The 15,247-nt window shown below is 38.9% G+C and overlaps 1 protein-coding gene across 5 annotated transcripts in view; it reads left to right on the top strand.

Moving 5' to 3' along the window:
* The window catches only part of DIP2C (disco interacting protein 2 homolog C), a 317,560-nt gene extending 302,550 nt beyond the window's left edge, over window positions 1–15,010 (top strand). For all 5 annotated transcript variants that reach the window (XM_082298372.1, XM_082298371.1, XM_082298369.1 and 2 more), the window contains 5 exons: window positions 3,136–3,193; window positions 4,170–4,244; window positions 5,165–5,339; window positions 7,126–7,249; window positions 11,924–15,010. In XM_082298372.1, the coding sequence (XP_082154498.1) occupies window positions 3,136–3,193; window positions 4,170–4,244; window positions 5,165–5,339; window positions 7,126–7,249; window positions 11,924–12,176 (685 nt within the window). In that variant the 3' untranslated portion in view covers window positions 12,177–15,010. The remainder of the gene's footprint in view (window positions 1–3,135; window positions 3,194–4,169; window positions 4,245–5,164; window positions 5,340–7,125; window positions 7,250–11,923) is intronic.
* Window positions 15,011–15,247: the final 237 nt, after the last annotated feature.

The raw sequence follows: 15,247 nt of genomic DNA, 5'->3' as shown, positions 1-15,247 counted from the left end.
TTTTTTTTTAAATATCTTAGTGGCAAAATATTTTTTATTATTTTGAATTTGTTAGAGGTTTAACAGTGTATTCCCAAATGGATTGTGAGCTTGGCAGAAACTTTTTAAAAAGGGATCCAAGGTTTTGGGTGCTAAGAGGACCCTCACAGAAAACCTCCAGGAAATGCCGTTTCTATGTTTAGTGCCGTGAAAACTCTGTAGGGATGCAAGGCGGGAAGCACAGAGTGGGAGAGGTTTAACAGAGCTGGAAAGTGAGAAATTGCACCTTCTGTGGATCACCATGTGCTAAAAAATCAGGCAAGGTTAAATGCAATAGGTGGAGAAGGGAACTAGAAAAATATGCCAGTGATAATAACAACAAGATGGGAAGCACAGATGCTGAAAGCAAAGATGGAGATTGTCAGATTTATAACTGTTGATTAATTTCCAGTAGTCATTCCACTGACTATTGAATGTGTTGCTTTATTATTTGTGATTTTTGCTAGGCCTGGAGTTCAGCAACACTTCATGGAGGCATGTCTTAGTGACAGGAAGGGAGCAAAGGCCAGCAGTATCTGTGGGCAGCTGGACAGTTCTGACATGCACTTTTCCTGCCCCAGAGGTTTTTTCTATTGTTATCCAAATAGAATTCTCTTTAAACCTATCTTAAATTACATAAATTGCTTCCTGACCTTCGTTACACCATCACTCTTAACAGTGCTTGTGACTGAGGTTTTCTAAATTGTCTTTTTTTTTAAAGACTTTCTCAATTTCACAAACATTCATAAATAATACGTAAGATAACTCTGTCTGTTAAAGGAGGTACCATGTGGTTGAGATGATAACTATTTCTGCCAAGAGTAGCTATCTGTCTGCAAACACCTATCGAAAGTTTGGAGATGTTAATGGTTTGGAAGAACTCAGTTAAGGCATTTTCTATTTCTAGACTAATACGGATTTTACAGAACAAAGATATGTATATGAAGGCAGAAATATATAGGCACTAGTAGCAACTGGTTTTTGCAATATTTAATTTCATTTCAGTACATACAGTTATTTTTAAAACCTTTACCGAATACTCCTAAATACTTATGATTTGGCTGCCGTTTGTGTTGTTGGGTGCCATTTTGTTGCCATTTGCTGCCACAAGCCTGGCTGCTGTAGATGTACCCTTTATAGAGCAGCATTAACTTAGCCTTGCACACACTCATTTTAGAGAAGCTCCCACGGCCTGGCTTTCTGCTGCCCTGTGTCTGTGTTCCTTGATGAACAAACGGATGCTGTAGCTTCACTGCTTCTGCCTTGAATCCACTGGTGGCTCTACTGCTCCTCAGCTGGTGGGAGGCTCAGCAGTAAATGTAGAAAACACAGACGTGTGTAACACCTGTAACACAACAGTGTAAACAAGGGCAGGATAACATTAAAGGTAACACACAGAGGAGGTAATCAGTGCTTCAGGCTCTGTCTGGGAGTTTAGTGGCAGCTGAAGAAGTGTTGAAAGGTGGTTCCTCTTACATACCTCATAGGCTGCGTGGCAGCTGCCTAGCCGTGCCTGCTCCACACAGTACCCCTTGTAGGTACTTTACAGTTTACATCCTTTTCCTCTCAACACGACTTGGAAAAAAGTCTGAAATTCCTAGATGTTTGGGTTGTATCTTTCTGTTAGTGAGAGGAGCTGTTCACACTGATGTGCAATATCTCAGTGCTTAACCCTGCCCCATTCATCAAGGTTGAGAGACTTCCCAGAACTGCAGATAAAACACTATCCACTATGCCTGCCTTGACCTCAACAGTCTCAGCTTTTATAGAAGACTCTTGGAGCAAAGAAATAGGGAAAGGAAAAAAGAGGAGAAAGATCTTTTTCCATCTTCTTTATGCTTAGGGTCTGAACTTGCCAAAGCTTTGTTCTTCTCCAAAGAGACCTCCAAAGAGACCTCTAGCTGGGGTCTCTCTGTGTCTCATCCCTCCTTTCCCAAACTGAGCACTGTGATACTCTATAAAAAGACAAAACAGTCTGAAAAAGATCTATTGTGACTGCTCCTAATAGACTCAGTTTTATGCTCAGCTTATCGGGATCCAGCCATCTCCACCCATCTGCTCCTGTCTGTTTTCTTGTCTTCTGACATTTCATCTTCACCTTTTACATGGCTGGCTTTTAGGCATCTTGTATTGTGGGGTTTTGTCTTTCTGATACCCAGAGCTGAGGGGAGGAAAGAGGTAAGAACAGCTCCTTGGACACAAGTCCAGATTTAGCTTGGCTAAGTGGATTACAGATAATGTTCAGGAGTGGGAAGGTTAAGGTTTTCATGGTTGTAAGTTACTTCCTTAGGATACAGGAATAACTAGATGTTACTGAATTTTCTTTGCCATGTACTGGCTGAGATCATTAGCTATTTTGGAACTTGAAAGTCTCTTGCATTCTAACCTGCTGAGTAGTTTTCTAAGGTTAAATGAGAAATTTCCTTCCAGAACATTTTACCACTGAAGGAGAGATGACATTCCAGTTCACTTAGTGGGGAAATAAGTTATCTAAAAAAAGAAGAGAGACAGCCAGAAAGTTATACTCTGAGAACGGATCTGATCTCAGCAGTAATAACATTTTTCATTAAATGATTTTTAAAAAATATTAAAATGTTTATCAGCCACTGTCCATTGAAAATAATTAACAGATTGCAAATGCAGATTTGAAGCTGCGGCCAAGTTATGAGTTATTTTGATATGATTTTGATTTTAGCTGCTAGCTACTTGTGGAATGTGGTTGCTCACTCAGCTCAGATGCTTTTGTGTCTGTGCCCTGGTTTTTATGATGTTCTTGTGAGAAATCAGTATTTTAGATCCCTCTTGCCATGAATAAATTTGTGCATGGAATTTCATTTACAAAAGTCTATCAAAAACAAATAAAAGGCACCAACTACATTTCAAGAATTTATTATTTAAGAAAATGTTCACACACATCTTTTTTCATTATTTTCCCATCCATAAGTTTTGACTAATATTAAATATTGGGTCTGATTATGTTCTACATAACAGGATATAAACTTCATCTCTTCCAAAAATAACATTAAACTCTGCAACCATTAACCATTCCTTTTAGAAATAGATGTTAATGAAAAGCAAATAAATGCAACCATGTTAATTATACATATTATTTTACAGAGTTCGTTTAGTTGAAAGAGGATCTCCACATAGTTTGCCTCTCATGGAGTCTGGAAAAGTAAGTACTGAAAGAAGATTTAAGTGTAACTTTTATGGTCAATATTTTCAGTTAATATCCATTTCTGTTCATTTTTACATGAATGTAGTGCTGGGGAATGCACTATCAGCTGTACAGATTGATGTCCTTCCTTTACTGTGGAGGTTACAGCATGATAGCAGTAACTGATGCATTACTGCTCTCTCAGAACCTGTACCTTGCTCTTTTATGCAGAAATCAATTCCTTCTTTTATGCAAAAAGAAGGTATTTCATCCCCTGCATGTCCTTCCTGAAGCAGCTGACAAATGTGCTGCTGGTGCTGGCAGTTCCATCAATGTAGAACCCACCTCTAGTGAGAGCTGTTCTGAGATGACCAACGCTGTGCTCATGGGCCACTGCTCACCTGCAAAGGATCTGTCCCTGCTGGGGCATGGCTGTGGGGACAGGGTGAGGACATAGGAGCAAGCTCTGATGCTGTGGATGCTCATCTAAAGCTTTCTGTCCATAGCTTTGCAGACACCCATGGTCAGAGGATGCTCCCTTTTTATTTTAGGGATCAACATCCACGTCTGTAGTTGTTGAATGTCCATTACGTGAGGTATTTGGCAGGTCATCATCCTGGGAGATTGCATGATGCCTCTGGCTTTCTCCTTGTGTCAGGCCAAAGTTTCATTGGGATTTTTCCTATCCTACTACATATTCTCATAGAGACAGGGACCATTTGGTCTGACTTTTGTTCTGCAGGTGAACGTTTCATTTCTGAGGAGGTTTATTGATGGAACAGCTTTCACAAAGAGAAGCAGTTTTGTCACATCTCCCAAATATCTCAGAATTTGTCACACCTATGGACTATTTTATTTTTTTGCGCTATAAATCTACCTTAACTTTTAAGGATTTCTTGTAGTTCCTAATGAAAGTTCTTTGGGGACAAAGTGTCAGCATACAATTGCAAAGGTGGTACCTGCTTTCTTACTGCCTCATGTTTTCTTTCAATAGATCCTCCCAGGAGTACGTATCATTATTGCTAATCCAGAAACAAAGGGACCCTTAGGAGATTCTCATCTTGGTGAGGTGAGTCATGAGAACCAGAACTTTGTATGCTCTGAACTAAATTGCAGAGACAAATCTACTGTTGTGCATGCTAATGTTTTCCTATGATACACCTTATCAAATGCCCAGTGAAGAAAACAGTGAATTCTACTGATCTTTATAAAATGTTACTTGTGTCATTATTAAAATTGTTAGTAAATTGTTACTAAATAATAATAGCTCAATTTAAAAATATGAAAAAAATTTGCTTTTGTTAACTGTATTTTATACTTGGTGCTTCGCTAATTCTGATGGAAGCTTACATGAAAAGTTAGGTTATAGATTAGCTCAATTTCAGCTAGATGGTTTTCTTGTGCTGTTCTTCATAATCGTGCTTCATTGCACTGAAGTACTCTCATTAGCTCAGTTGAGCAAGGCTATATGTTTTTCAAATTTATTTTATGTTTCTAGAGTGAGGAAAAAAAATTATGTTGTTTTCAAGCACTTAAAAGTCTAGTTAACAAAATGAAGAACATGTTTGATCATAATTAAAACCACAATCTAATTTGTGAGTTTCTGCAAGAGTTCATTAATTTGAAATCATAAAAATTTCCATGATGCTTTGAGTTCAATGGAAAGAATCCTTCTCCATAGGTGAAGGTCCCTGGCCTCACTCTTTAAAATAATCTGTCTGTCTGGTGTTCATGGAGGATTCTCTGCTGGGGTAAATACACTGAACCAGGAGTGGGGAACTTGGCTCAGATCTGCCCTGCAACTTCAACAAAAGTAGATTGGGGTCTCTGTGCCTGGAACTGGCTCAGTTATGGGTTCAGAAACAGATTTAAAAGACATTTTTAGTATTATCTAGCTATGACTAAAAATATTTGCATCAAAAATTTTCAATAATGCTTCATTCTTGAAAGCTACTTTAATTAATACCAGTATAATTGCTTTTAACTTAGATATGGGTTCACAGCACTCACAATGCCAGTGGGTATTTTACCATCTATGGAGATGAATCTTTGCAATCAGATCATTTTAACTCAAGACTCAGCTTTGGAGACACACAGACTATTTGGGCAAGAACTGGTTATCTGGGGTTCCTGAGAAGAACAGAACTCACAGATGCAAATGGAGGTAAGAGCTTTCTCATCATCTAGGTCTATGCAAATAATTTGGATTATTTGGAGGGTGACACTGTGTCTCTGGCCCTGCGGTACCTAACATGCTCCATCTGTGAAACCTGTAAAACTGCAAAAAAGCCTTAGTTAAAATAATCAGAAAATAAATCAGAGGGCAAGATTTCCCTTCTGAAATAGTTGCTTTTCCTTTGCTGGACCTCAGGTGCTATAAATCCCCTCCACCAGTGACCTTTTGGCACTGTTAATGCACCCAGTGCTTCTGCTTGAAAAATATGAAATGCAGCTGAAACTGCCATAATTTGCTCTGGCAATTGTGTGCCCAGGAAAGCACTTGTGCAGATGGAAGAAGCCTGGTGGGAGTCTGAGCCCTGTCCCTCCTGTGACCACCACCTCTGTTATAAACCTCTTCACAGGAGCTGTCCATTCCTCAGACCTTCCTGTCTTTAACCCCACAGGGCTGGTTACTGAAATGTAACAACAAGCAGTAGGCTGCAAGAGAAGTTATAGAGTGTTTGGGTTTCTGTCAGGAAGGTACAGGATTCTCTTACTTGTTTTAATGAAATTCTTTGTCTCATGTACACATATAAGTGAACCAGTGCTGCCAGGCACACAAAGTCTGTGCTTGGGAAAACAGTTTCTTCTGTGATTTTTGCAGAGCACAGTGCCACAAGCAGCTGTGGCTGAGCTGGCCAGGGAAGGCTGTTGGCCAAGTAGGGTTTCCAGCAACACTGTGAGCACCTCCAGGGGTGATCCCAGGGCCATTAGAATAGCTACTATTCAGCCAAAGAAAGAATTAATCAAACCTGAAAACATTTTAGTAATCCATCTGGATTAGGCCTGCTGCCTAATGTTGGCACCCTCTGAAGAGATTTACTTTGGTTTGCACAGGCTTTTTTCATTTCATAATGATAGCCCAACTTTAAGAAAACTCAGGATTCTCTGAGGATATTGCAACTTAAGCATTCAAATAGCTTAAGTATTCTCCTAGCAAAAAGTTGCTCCATTCTCCTCCTACTTATAGCTCCCAGTGCAGAAAGTTCTCAGCCCTTTACTAGGTAGAGCTCATATTGTCATTACAATACCACTACACAACTATCCAAATTCTTGCAAAAAAGAGTCAGTTATCTGCTATAAGCAAATACTTTTTGTGACTAGCATGTAATTGTTTATTTTCAGTCTAGTATCTTTTAAGAAGTGTAATTTCAGCCTCATTTATTTCTTTAGTAGGTCAAAAATATGGGCTATAAAAGTGTTATGCTTAATTTACCTGAATGAGCAATTTGCTATCTAGCTATAGCACATGTTTTTAGTTTATTGATAATCACCTTTGTAATACACCAAAAGCATCTGTAGTGACCATCTCAAAGCAATTGGAAGAACGTCAGCCACACTGTTAGGATTAAATCTGTTCTTTCTCTTTGAAAAAACAGAGACAAACAAGGAACCTATTGTCTATTCAGAGTGCCTTAAAAAAAATGAATCTGTTCTGCATCCACCTGGGAGAACACCAGGAATTTATGCTGCTGTCTTTGGATAAAGATTTCTGCCTTTGTCTTTTTCAAATGGGAGTAGTGTTTCTGCCTTCCTTTCTTCTGTCTTTTTGCTCTGCATTGCACTTCAGTAATTGAAAATGCTCGTTAGTTCAGAAATCACTTCGGGGTTTCAGAAATTCAAGGACAACTTACATTGTACTTATTTTACTTAATTCTTAATGTGAACATTTTTATAATTTAATGTACTGGAGAATAGAATCTCTCTTGTTTTTTTTCCCTCACCACCAGAACGCCATGATGCACTTTATGTGGTGGGTGCATTAGATGAAGCCATGGAATTGCGAGGGATGAGGTACCATCCGATCGATATTGAAACCTCTGTAATTAGAGCACACAAGAGCATCACAGAATGGTAAGGATTATATAACACCAGGGCCCTTATAAAAAGCTGAAATATCTATAATGTCTGGGTTTTCTCCTTGGATATTGCAATTGATCCAGAAAATGGCCTGTCAGGATGGTCACAGGATTTATAACCCAGCTGTCAATGTGTCCTTAGGATGAAACTTTTCTCAAACAGATTTAATCAGAAAGGACTGATTTTTGATAAGTTCATTCAATATGTTTCTTTCTTTTTTTTTTTTTTTAAGGAGTAAGCAAGCAAACATTTCAAATAAATGAACACTAATAAACTTTATTAGTGAACACACTGTTATTTTTTGAATGAGTTATTAATAAATGAAGTAGTGATCAAATCAAGGTCACAATGGAAATTGAAGTGGTAAATCAATGAGTTAATAACGATGTTGTCTTAATCAATGTATCATCCTCAGATGTACACAGCAAGTAATCATTTCTTGAGGCCGATGAGCTCAAATTGCTTTTCATTATTCTTTCATCAGAAGACTCAGTCAGGTAGTTGTTCTGTTTTGATACAACCTTTGCTCAGCTATTCACCTTTCAACCAAAATGAATCTGTCACAATATCCAGAGCAATTTAGTGCATTTTTCTTTTCAGTCCTGGCTGCAGAGGTGTGGCCTGAAGCAGAAAGATTAATAATAAATGAAGCACAGCAGCTGAACTGGTTTTCTTTAGTACAAGACTTTGCTTTTTTCTTAAGTATCAGTTAAAATGAATGCATTTAGTTGCTTGGCCGAGTGTAACTCAGGTTTTGCCTTATTGCCTCCTCCTAGAGCATCATCACTGCTGGTATGGTCTTGTGCCAGATAGGCACTACACAGGGAGCTGGGTTCTGTGCCTTCATACAGACCAGTGTGAACACTTTAGGAATGTCATGAAATTCCCCTTGAAAATGTGTCAGTACCAGCAGTTTTCAGGTAAAGCTGTTTAAGGACTGCTCTATGATAAGATGGCCATAGATTCATAAATCGATGTGTTCATCAGTACCTGTTTGTCAGAGGTTTGTGTCTCCTCAAATTATGAGCTCACAGGCAGTGAATTAAGTAGCCATATCACACTGCAGAAATGGGTTTCAGTACCAAAAAATGCTTGAATTATATTCCTGCTTTCAAGACTGCTGAGAGCACTTTGAGGATCCTTTTTGTTTCACAACCATGGAAATTCTGAGTGAGAAAGTGGCAACTGAAAAAGGGTTGGGGGTAAGCTGGAACAACCAGAGAAAAAGGCCACTGAATTTCTGCAAGAAGGTAGAAGTACATGCAGATAATTCTCAGTGCCTTCACTCTTCCCAGTAGGTGGGTGATAGTGTACAAGGCACAGGACTGAGAATTCAGAAAACACTCTGTACTGTTGCTACCCTTTGCTCAAGGGCCAATATTTAAGGCCAATATTTCAGGGTTGTTTTTTCATCAAAAAGAGAGATTGCTGATGAATTAGATGTGTCTTGGATGTGGTCCCTGTAGAAAAGGGACACACAGTTATTCAGAGTGACAATGTCTGGTTTGCTCACAGTTCCCAGCCTCTTCCTAACCAATGCTCTGCCAAATAACCATCATAGAGTTTTCATTCACAGTCCTTGTCCTGACTGTCCTTGACTTCTTTCATGTAACTTCTCTTTCAGCTTCTCTGAGAGATGCTCCTTTTATTTTTGCGACACACCCCTTGACAAAATAATAGCCAGCTAGCTCTTTTTTTTAAAAATTTATAATTTGTATATCCCTTTCTGTGGTCAGGGGCATGAGCCTCTTTTCTTTTTTTCTTTTCTTGTTTTTCTTTTCTTTTTTCAGTTACAATGCCCCATTAAGGATTTAACTACATAAGTTCCTGTTGCACACAAAAGGTGCTGGGCATGTCCAGTTGATAGATTGTAAAAACAGCCTCTGAGAAACGCAGCTCATTTTGTAACACTGGGCACCATTGAGGGACTCGGGGGTTTGTTGACTGACATGTGATCCTGCTGGGCAGCTTCTGTCATTGAGGATCAGATCTGAAAGGTCATTTAAAATTATTCTCGTCTCTTAAGAAATTTTAGCACAAAATCAACAACCTCTGACCCTGGCCTTCCTGTGTCTTTATATGTAACAAGTGAAAGAGTGGCACAGTCTGGTTTTACTGTGAGGGAAACACACACCGGGCATTTTGAAAGTGTTTCTAATACCACAAAATACATTGAAAAATAAGGAATGTGTTTTAATTAAAGCACATGGTTGACTCATTTAAATGTCAAAGTCTCAAAGGAGGAACAGAACAGAGCTTCCTGGAATTTGCTTAGAAGTGGTTTATACACAAAGCTACACAAGATATTTGGAGAAGAAAACAATTAGGAGCTTCTTTCCCTGGCGGTGTTTTGACAAGTTCCTTGTTTTTCCTGTAGCATTTGGTGACACGGAAGCAGCAGGAGGGGCCATTCCCAGCTCAGTGCATTGACTGTTTTCCATCTATTGGGTGTGACTTGATTACTGTGACTCAGTTATTTCTTAAGGAAAGGGCAGCCTTCCTGGTCCCTAGATTTTTGGTTTGAGTTTTTTTATTCATCAGGGCTAGAAAGTTATGTATGCATAAGAGATACACTGGCTAATGTATTTCATCTCAACTAGTAAGAACATAAGGAGCAATATTTCCTTTTACTTCCAGTGGTCACCAGTGAGTTAGAACCATGACATATGAAATGAGTTTTAAATTAAATTGAAGCCTCTTGGGAGTGTCACTGATTTTAGGACTTAATAGAAGCTTCATGAAAATTTTGGGAATCAGTTTTCTGAATTCAGACAAACTAATTTATTCTAACACATGTTTTAGGGACCTGCTCCTGAATCTTGCTATTAATTGCTTTCTCAAGTAACGAGCTAACAGCAGTTTCCAGGCATGGTTTCAAATGCTAACTTACATTTCAATGAAACCTACCCAGGGTTTTTTTGTTAAAATATATATAATACTAATTTAGATGTTTGTACAGCAATCAATAAAAATTCCAGGACCTCTCTGGAGATGGTCACCTGTGCAGTCGGATACTTATATTCAGCATCAATCAACTTACTAAAATGTCTGTAAAAACATAATTACAAATGGAAATTCATTTCACAGCAGTACTAAGTCAAAAGGGGCCTTCTCAGCCTTGCTTTGACTGCTCATTAGTTTTCCAGATCAATAAGCACATAAGAATTCAATCAAATAGTACTTTGGCAGGATCTGAAAATAATTTTTTTTTTAGAGTAAGTACTTTCCTTCTAAAATCCATTCTGTCAAGCATCAACGTAGAGCACATTTTCATAGCTAATTTTTGGGCTAAGTAAGATATAGTTCCACAGTACATGGATTTTCGGAGCTGTCTTAGTAGGCTAAAACAGTGCCCTTCTGTCTCAATCAAGCATTGACCTTAGGGTAAGAAGCTCTTTTTGAAGATGGCTTATGTACATAATATATTCTGACTTTCAGATGCTTATGCTCAAGACAGTTCTGGGAAGCTATCCCCTGATTTTATGAGGTGAAGGCAAGTAAAGTACAGGGCTTGATGTATGGCTTACATGTGTAGAATATTATTATTTATTCTATGGAATAAGTTAGAGGAAGAAGTGTCTTAAACACCTGCAAGGAAGAATGATATTGCTCTTTGTGACTCAGCTGTGCTGACCTCCCATGAGATGCAAGAGTCTTTGGAGACACTGGAGATGTGAGGAGGAGGATGGAGGGAAGCTGTAAAACTAGTCTGGATGGAAGCATACACCAGACTTTGATATCCTCCCAGCCTCCATATTTGGAAAGATAAATGCATTATCCTTAGCCAGAAATGGTCCCAGGTAGCAGAACCCAAAATTTACCTGCTTTGGCTCCAGGACTTAACCAAAACTTTGGGGTCTTACAAAGTTCTTTTAGCAAAGAAGAGATACTGGGGATAATGGCATTCCCTTGACTGTCTCAACTGTTAATCAGGAATGTTAAAACTCCTGTCCCCTTAAACCCAACAGAAATAAAACAGCAAAAATAAAACAGATGGAGACACAGCCTTACTTCTGTGGAAACCAATTGGTCCAGAAGAATTGCAGCTTTTTTGTGCTGAGCTCTGCCCTGCCTGGACAGCAGCCAGCCCATTCCCTAAGTCGCACAGCCGTATTTGCCAAGCAGGCGCAGGGAGGATGGCCCCTCCCTGGGCACCCCGTCTGCCTGCACTGTGCCATGTGCCTTCCCAGGGCTCCACACCCCTTCACTAGCAGGCGTTATCCCTCAGATCTTTCAGCTCAGCCTATGCTCCTGCTGTTCTTCTTGGTGCCTCCTCTCTTAACCTCCTTGGTTTTCTGGGCTGCTCTTCAAAAAACCCCAGAGAAGACGCCTCCACACACACATCACTCCATGACCACAGCAGAGCTGTGGCACTTCCCTGGCTTCAGAGGGAACCACATGCTGTCGTAGTCCCTCCTTACACGGCAGGCAAGTTTCTGTAAAGTTCAGCCTAATGCTTAAAATTGCAGCAGTATTAAAGAGAGAGCTCATGGGGCTGTTCTGCCCTTGCCTGCAGCATGTTCTCTCTTGCTGCTCACACTTTGTGCTGAGCACACTGAACAAGCCCAAGGAGCTCCAACAAAAGGTAACCAAGGTGCAAGAAAAAAGATAAAAAATGAAATGGATAAAAAAACCCTACCACTAATATTATTTTTTCTTTCATTCCAGTGCGGTGTTTACCTGGACAAATTTATTGGTTGTTGTAGTTGAGCTGGATGGATCTGAGCAAGAAGCTTTGGACCTTGTTCCTTTGGTCACCAACGTGGTCCTGGAGGAACACTATCTGATTGTAGGGGTGGTGGTGGTTGTGGACATTGGTGTAATTCCTATCAACTCCCGTGGAGAGAAACAACGTATGCACCTACGAGATGGATTTTTGGCAGACCAGCTAGATCCCATCTATGTGGCCTACAACATGTAGTCTTGTACCTTAAAGCTTCCATGGACTTTACTATAGATGTATAAAATTTTTTTGTGTCCACTAAAAAGTGTGCAGATAAGATGCTGACACTCATCAGAATGGAACTGTTTCTATTACGACTTTTCAAAGCAGTCACGATTGGCAGGAAATAAAATGTGAAATGTTTTCTTTTATCACTAAATTTTAGAAAAGAAGGACTATGGGGTAAGGCCCTTCAGTGTGTTGGAAAAGCCCATTTTAAACTTTTTTTTTTTTGCTTATTGGACAATACTGCTTTTTGAGTAAATGTGGCTTTGTATTTTACATTAAGTAAGCTGAAGTAGATTTTTTTTTATTCTGCCCTCCAAATGAATTCTTTTAAAATAATTTGCATACTAATACAAATAATTGTTTCCTTCATTTGTTTTAATATAACATAAAAAGCTGATGAATACAGATCCATTACTAACTTAAGCCATTTTAGATCCCACATCTTAGGAAACTATGTAGTGGTACGAGGAGAAAACCCAAAGTAGCACCTTTCAATTAGAAATTTTGCAGCTTTCTGTCAGAGATGCTGAAAGCCCAAAGGCCAAAGAGCCTTTGCTGTTAGCGTTAGAATGGAAGAAATTTATAAATAAGGTGTATTTCGGCAATGAGCTTGCAAATATCTTTGTACTAAACTAAAAAGATAAAATAAGTTAACTACTACTTCTGTAATTATGTACAAAACGTTTAATTTATTTTGATCTCTTTAGAAGTATAAAAGAGAAGAAACATTCAAGAATATTAAACTCTTGAAATGTTTGCTAATATAAAAACAAAGTGTTGTATTATCTTGAGTGGATAGTATCACATCAAATATATATATATGAAATATAAATTCACTAATGACAAAAGATTTTAAAGTTTAAAATGCAGTACTTGTCACTTGCATGGTGTCTCCCACTGTAGATAATCAAATGTTACTCACGAATTTTTTGGAAAAAGAAAAAAAGCAATCCTGGATTGCTAAGTATCCCTGTCAAAAAGAATCCTCTAGATACCAGCAAGTGGAATTATTGCTGCCTTTAAGGCAGTGGATGAATTTAAGACTAAAAATGCACTACAATAATTTTCTTTTCTTTGCCATGGAGGCAACAATAAATATTCGTGCTGGCATGTGCATACACTTGTTAGACTTAGAAAAGGCAGGTTGAGGAATAGCACTGTTGTCTAGCTGCAGAACTTTGTTGCACAATTTTTTTCATTGTTTTAGTTGGTGTTTTTACTGCTATAAGGAAAAGTTTTGGGGTTTTTTGCACAGAGTCATCAATTTGCCTCTCAGCTAGGACATGTAGCTTGGTGGCCAACGCATCCAGTTTACATTTACAGGAAACGATTGTTTCAATGGTCTTTAATTTATTCCTTAACGGAGAGGAGCGTGTACAGTCACTACCACCCTTTGGCACGGATCGTGCGTCTGCTAACTAGTCCCTAAACACATTGAAACATCAGAGGAACCCATCTGCCTGGTTAAGGAACGGAGGAGTCCCGTGGTCTCCAGCCTGAGGCCATCACGGGAGAAGAGTAGAAAACATGCATCACAGCTGCCTTCATTTTACTACCTTTGGAGAAAAGAGGGGTTTGATTCCCCCGTTATGTTGTCTTCCCTGCCCCCCCGCCCCCTTTTTTAAAACCTTCCCCTTCCTTCATGTGGTTGTAACTGAATTGACCTGTTTGTGATCAAGAGTGGGATTTACCAGCTGCAGTCCAAGAATGCTTTTCTTATTTGTCCCAAATGACGTTCATGTGCTGGCTCTCATTACCGGATATGCATGACTAAGATTGTTGCAGGGCAAATGTTATCATGTTTTTATCACGTATAAGGGAGTCTCAATGCTGGGTGTTAAAAATCTTTTTAAGAGGTAGGGACGTTTTAGTCTGCATGTACAGTACAGAGCATCTTGCCACATCAGACGCGTTTTCTTTCAGACCATCTTTTCCGCCCTCACTGTCCTGTGAATAGCCCTATTCATGCTCTGCAGACCAATCCCATACTTTGTTAAATTCATTTTCTGCTCCCTAAAAAGAATAAAATCTGTTCTTAATGGCAAGTTGTTGTAAGGTTTCAGACAAGATGTTGATTGATTACAAACATAATTGCAGTGTGTGAACTAACTTGTGAAGTCCTGCTATCGCTGATCTCAGTACTGCAAAACAAATCTCGCTGTCGTTCAAAGCATCACTTTAACCTTCACGAAGTCAACTTTGCATTTGTAGAGAATAAAAGAGCTGCAATGCAGTTGTGAAACGCAGTTAATAACAGCTCTCTTCTGCAACCTGTCATCTGTGGTTGTTAAATCCTGAGTTAAGAGAAATGATAAACTGAGTTTCTGGTTTTGTTGTGCAAGCAAAAGGAAGGAAACATTTAAGCACCATCAGACTGAGCAATAAAGAAGGATTGTTCTGTATTAGAAACTGTACTGTAGATAAACCATTCATGAGAATGTATAAAATGTTTGTCTTGTGACCTTGTGCTTTTGGAGTCAGACAAAACCATGTAATCAACTCGATGCACATGCACAAAAAGAGAGGGTACACAATGAACATTTAAACACAAAACTAATCAAACAGGAGCAGATTCCTCATGGTGCTTGTTTATTATATATATTTAATCCTGCTTGACACTTTACCCAAGGGAAGACTGTCCCTTTTATCAGTTGAATGTTAGCAGCGTTATTTCATAGAGTGTGGTGACTGGTTAGAGAAATTCATGTAACTCAGCCAATCACAGATTCAAACAAAAATTTTTATGTGCAAAGGACAGCAACCTTCTTGTATGTTAAACCACCAGTACGCTTTGTACATCTGTGATAACGCCTGTTTTATATTCAAATGAACAAATAAAAGCTTTTATTTTTGTTGCTCTGAAAATATCAGTTTCTTAATTAGTCATCTAAAATGGAGCTTCCAAGAGCTGCGGATGCTCAGTGGAGGAACATGGAGAGCTATACTGTAATTTTATTTTGTTTACCTCTCTTGTTGCATAATTTATTAGTACAAATCATTATACTTTTAACAATGTTTAAATACTGGTGTGGGCATTTATT

Source organism: Coloeus monedula (genome assembly GCF_965178545.1).
Source record: "Coloeus monedula genome assembly, chromosome: 1".
NCBI lineage: Eukaryota > Metazoa > Chordata > Aves > Passeriformes > Corvidae > Coloeus > Coloeus monedula.
This window is presented reverse-complemented; position numbering and strand designations above follow the sequence as displayed.